At 33.5% G+C, this 4982-nt stretch overlaps 1 protein-coding gene across 1 annotated transcript; it reads left to right on the forward strand.

The window, feature by feature from the left end:
* Positions 1-347: 347 nt before the first annotated feature.
* On the forward strand, positions 348-4014 carry LOC129299855 (BRASSINOSTEROID INSENSITIVE 1-associated receptor kinase 1-like). Its single transcript, XM_054938328.1, has 8 exons — positions 348-622; positions 1413-1545; positions 1638-1709; positions 2334-2477; positions 2739-2810; positions 2928-2999; positions 3089-3147; positions 3663-4014. Exons 1-8 carry the CDS (start codon positions 550-552, stop codon positions 3791-3793), a joined length of 756 nt encoding a protein of 251 aa, XP_054794303.1. The 5' UTR covers positions 348-549; the 3' UTR covers positions 3794-4014.
* Positions 4015-4982: the final 968 nt, after the last annotated feature.

A 4982-nucleotide genomic window follows, 5' to 3' on the forward strand; every position in this document is an offset into this window, starting at 1 on the left:
CATAATTCAAAATATAAAATTTTTTCAATGGATCACTTGAATTAAAGGAAGATGTTATAATTAATTAAACATTTTTTTCTTTAAATAAGGTATACAAAAGATGTAGGATGCATGTTTCTCTCATCTTCTCTCTTAGTTTGTGTGTTGAAAGTTGAAACTCCTTTAGTACAAACATGCCTGGCAGTACCACAAACTGATCTAAGGAGCCTTTTGTATTTTTCTGCTGTCTATCAGTTTAAAGTTATTACTTTTTTCTTCAGCAGCACAATATGCTTTTTTCTTCATTTCTACTCTTGCATCTCCGCCAAGTGGGGCCAAAGTCGAGTCTTAATAATTTTTTTTAACCCAAAGGACAGAGTCAATTCTTATGAAGGCTGACTTTGAAATTTGAATATTCCGCAGCAATGGAAGACGAATCGACATTCTCAATTCTTCCAAAGACAAAAATATACGCTATTATATACCAATTTAGTGTATATAACATAGCTGAAGCTCTCGGAAATGTAGCGAAAGAAGATCGGAGATGCGAAGCCAGTGACTACGCCTGCGATGGGTTCGTTTCTTCTTCTTCTGGCGATTTCAGCGTTTGGTTTGGTGCTGAATGTTTCTGGCAATGTGGAAGGTGAGTCATGACTTTTCAAAATACTCTATGGGGGTTTTAATTACTATTTCAGAAATATCTTGTTCCCAATATTGAATCCATGCTTTAAATGAGCTTCGTTGCAGACGTTGTTGCTTAATTCTGGGTTAAGTCATAAATACTACTAGTACTGATAAAGATTTGGATCCGGAGTGGCATGAATTCACTCACTCAATAAATGTCCCACATGATATGATAACAACAGTTTGATTTAATCAAACCGCTCTCAAAGAGTTTGTCATAAAGCGCCAAATCTCAAATTTTTGGAGGGGAGGGCATACATAAGGAGGGTCCTGATTTAAGGGTTGTTTTGAATTTTTGAAAGGAAATTAGGAGGAACTGTAATAATTTTCAAGTATTGATGAAATCTAATAGTTATAATTTGGAAACTTAGTGAGAGAGTAAATTTAGGCCACTCATTGTATCCAAATCTAATGGACCATAGGAAATACTAATGACCAGGCTTTCATTTTGGGAAATATTTCAGCTTGCGTTCGTACTGTGTTTCCTTGATCACAAAGTGGCAAGTTCAATTTTAAATTTCTTTTCATTTTTACTGCTGGTTTGTAGTTTGGGCCTAGAGGGTATAGTTGATTCTAATTTTTTGTGGATGATCTCTAGCAAGCTGGCCTTCATGTTTCTTTTTTCATTGTTTACATTTCTTTGTTCCCATAAATAGATGTAACTTGTGGTTGTGTTTACCTTGTATAAGACAAAGCATGATTAGATATTAAGTATGGTGTCGCCTAAAATTTGCTTTTCTCTAAGACAGGTGATGCGCTGCATGCATGGAGGATCAACTTGGCTGATCCTTATAATGCTCTCCAAAGTTGGGATGCTACCCTTCCAAATCCCTGCACTTGGTATAATGTTACTTGCAACAGTGACAATAGCGTGACCCGTGTGTAAGTAACTTATGTGCTTTTGACCTTAATTAATTAAGATTATTGCTACACACAGTTTAATTAATTTGTGTTTTTTTTTTTTTTGGTCACAGTGATCTTGCAAATGCATACCTTTCAGGTCAACTTGTTCCACAACTCGGTCAACTTTCTAATTTGCAGTACTTGTGAGTTGAGAATTTGATTTATTGGTGACTTGATTTGCCTCGTTTTTCTGATACTAATATGTTGTTTAAGAAATGTTTCTTATTGCTATTCTTTTCTGTTCTTCTTCAGTAGCTTCTTGAAAGATGGTCTTATTGACAATACTGCTAGTTAAGTAGGCTGGCTATAAACATATTTCTTAATTCACTAACAGAAGCTTAAAACTTCCGGTGTAATTTCCTGAGATTTCAAGACCACCTAGACTCACCTCTTAATAACGACTTGTTATGATGAAGCATTCTCTTTTTGTCCTCTTTATTGTCCTGAAGATAAGTCAGATAAGTTTCTGATCCTTAATCATCTATGTCTACTTCTGGCTTCTGATGTATAAAATCTTGGGTTGTTTTTAATGAATGATTTGAGCACCCTAAATAAACTAGAGTTAATCGTTTTGATACCAGTGCAAGCAACAATAGCTGTGTTTCTCAAATCTTAAGCAAATGCTATCTGCTTGTTTGTTTCAAATTTCACAACCTGGAACCATCCACTACTGGTAGATTTCAAGGGTTCAATCCTTTGCATGCTATGGTTTCTGATGTTTTGAATATGGTTTTCTAATGGCTAACTTTTGTTGTTTTGTACTGCAGGGAAGTTTACGGCAATAATCTAACAGGAACAATTCCAGACGAGCTTGGAAATTTGACAAACTTGGTGAGCTTGGATCTTTACTTGAACAGATTAAATGGTCCCATTCCAGACACATTGGGCAACCTTCCAAGGCTTCGCTTTCTGTAAGTCATGCTTTCCTTAATCTCTTTGATCTACACATTTCATTTGCTTGTTTTTATAGTGTTAAGCTCATTTAATTACAACAATGATTATTATTGAATGAATGCTTAATCATTTGAAGTTGATGGTGAGGGTTTCTGCTGTGTTTGTTAAATCCTAATGTGATTTTCCATTTTATTCATTTCCAGCTCTAATATTATGCTCTGCACTGTTCCATTAGTTCATTATCAAAAAATATTGATCCTTTGTGCCCTCTGAAACAGGCGTCTGAACAACAACAGCTTGTCAGGAAGCATTCCCATGACTCTGACTACCATTTTCTCTCTGCAAGTCCTGTGTGTTACTCCTACAAGCTTGTTTTCCATAAGCTAATGCAAATTTAGATATTTAGTTGTATCTTCTTAAATTTTTTAAAGATTGTATCCTGACAGTATGATCATTGTGAAACTTAGTGACCTGTCAAGCAATCAGTTAACGGGAGATATCCCAGTCAATGGTTCTTTTTCAGCTTTTACTACCTCGAGGTTGGTACAAATAATTTTGTTTACTTTCATGGCTACATTTGTAGGATCACATGTAAACATTTTGCCAATTATCATGTTCCACTTTACAGTTTCCACAATAATCCTGGATTAAAATTACCAAGCCATCCAATTTCGCCACCTCCTTCAGGTTTGTAGATGCTTGATTTTCTACTACTTCTGTTGTTATTCAAGTTTCTGAACAATTCTTTGTTCAATTTCAGGGTAACACTGTGTAAGATTATATAGTTTTACATGAGAAGGGACAAGATAGAATTACATTCATAATATTTGTGCACATCTGATATATTTTTATGATGAAGTGAGACAAAAAATTAAGTCAATCATTGAAAGGAACCCAAAATAATGCCAATAATCTGAGTTGATTGTTAAAAGAATGTGAGTTTTCAGTCATGTTTTTAAAATAAAACTAGTTTCTATGTTGCATTGTCTCGATGTATTTCTATGACAGACTTCATTTACAGATTATACTTGAGAAATTCTAAAGAATCCTTTTGTTTTGATCTTACTAGAGACTGAGATTCTTAGGTATACATGAATCAATCATAAAAATAAACATATATATTAGGAGTGATCCGCACAAAACAAAGAAATACTTCTAACATGCCTTTATATCCGAGTGAATCATCAACTGTTTTGTTGCAGCACCATCATCATCATCATCTCTGGGCAACTCTGCTGTATCTTCTATGCTTTCCGTTTCATCTGGATCCTTGCTTCTTTCCCTGTTCTTGCCTATTTTCTTCGTATTGTCAACTCATGGTCCTTCCATTTGAGACTGGAGAGATTATTACATGACTATGAGTTCCTATTTTGATTTTGTTATTTATTAGCCATTTTGGCATTGGTATATGTTTTAGCAGTGGTACTGGTATGTGAGTGGTTTAGCAGTTGTAAGACATTGGTGTATCCCCAATGGGAGTCCCTGAAACTAATTCCTCAAGGTACTGGGATTCCATTGAAGGGGCTGATTCTTTCCAATAAATGTTTTTCCATACATACTGCTCATGAATTGAATCCTGGTCACGTACTTAAAAGACCCAGAAAACCTACAGTCCATGCCACACCTTCTTGGTCCCTTCGCTTTATTTTAAAAAATCGATGATACCTGGCATTCTCTACTTCAAAACAATTATTTTAAAAAAGAAAATCTAACTTAGAATTACTTGCTAGTTTTGGATCAAATATAATTAATAAGACCAACCGAAGCAATCTACAAGTGATCTATGTCTAAGCAGTAAACATGGTTATATAACTATATGATATTTGCAATTCCACTAATTAATCTAAATTTAAGCATTATTAAGCTTAAATAGAGTTAAATCTTCCCAAATGTTTTACAACGTTCAACTAAACATCGTTTATTGTTTTTTTTTTCTTTTTGGCCAATTCAACTAAACATATTAGCAGTGGTCCTGGTGTGTGACTGGTTTAGTATGTCATGTTTTGCCTCCCTTAAGATATTATACTTCACCGTGTAATAATATAGCCGTCAAAATAATTTAATATACCTTTTTTTCTGTTGCAATGTAATTTAATATACCTGAAACCTTTTAAAAAGTGGTTAATGTTAGATGGTTTTTGAATTATTTTCATGTAATATTTAATATATTAATCTCCCAATGCGATTTTCTCCATCTACATGATTTGTGCTTATGACCTTAGCTTTCAAAAATAAGGAAAAATTATAATTAAGGACCTATGAAAAGCAGTAATAATCATTTAGAATTACAAAATATTTGAAATTGTATTTCACAATTATAGTCCGTTTTTGTACGATAATAACAAGCTTTATTACATTAGGTAAAGTAGCTCATATGAATTACATGATATCATTTTATTGTATTATCAACCAAACTCTTAGCAATATAGTTCCTTTTTTTGTATTGTAAACTAAAACATTTATATTTAAAATGCACATTTTGTCACTTATTTTTAAGGGTATTTTGGTCATAACAATAATTT

This window comes from Prosopis cineraria, unplaced genomic scaffold (assembly GCF_029017545.1).
Source record: "Prosopis cineraria cultivar Desert tree isolate PC_DT_omini unplaced genomic scaffold, ASM2901754v1 PC1328, whole genome shotgun sequence".
Lineage (NCBI taxonomy): Eukaryota > Viridiplantae > Streptophyta > Magnoliopsida > Fabales > Fabaceae > Prosopis > Prosopis cineraria.

Coding starts and splice junctions, on each gene's coding strand:
- LOC129299855 (XM_054938328.1), top strand. CDS start 550: ATGGGTTCGTTTCTTCTTCTTCTGGCGATTTCAGCGTTTGGTTTGGTG. Junction 2,478..2,738: donor CTTCCAAGGCTTCGCTTTCT/GTAAGTCATGCT, acceptor CCTCTGAAACAG/GCGTCTGAACAACAACAGCT. Junction 3,148..3,662: donor AATTTCGCCACCTCCTTCAG/GTTTGTAGATGC, acceptor GTTTTGTTGCAG/CACCATCATCATCATCATCT.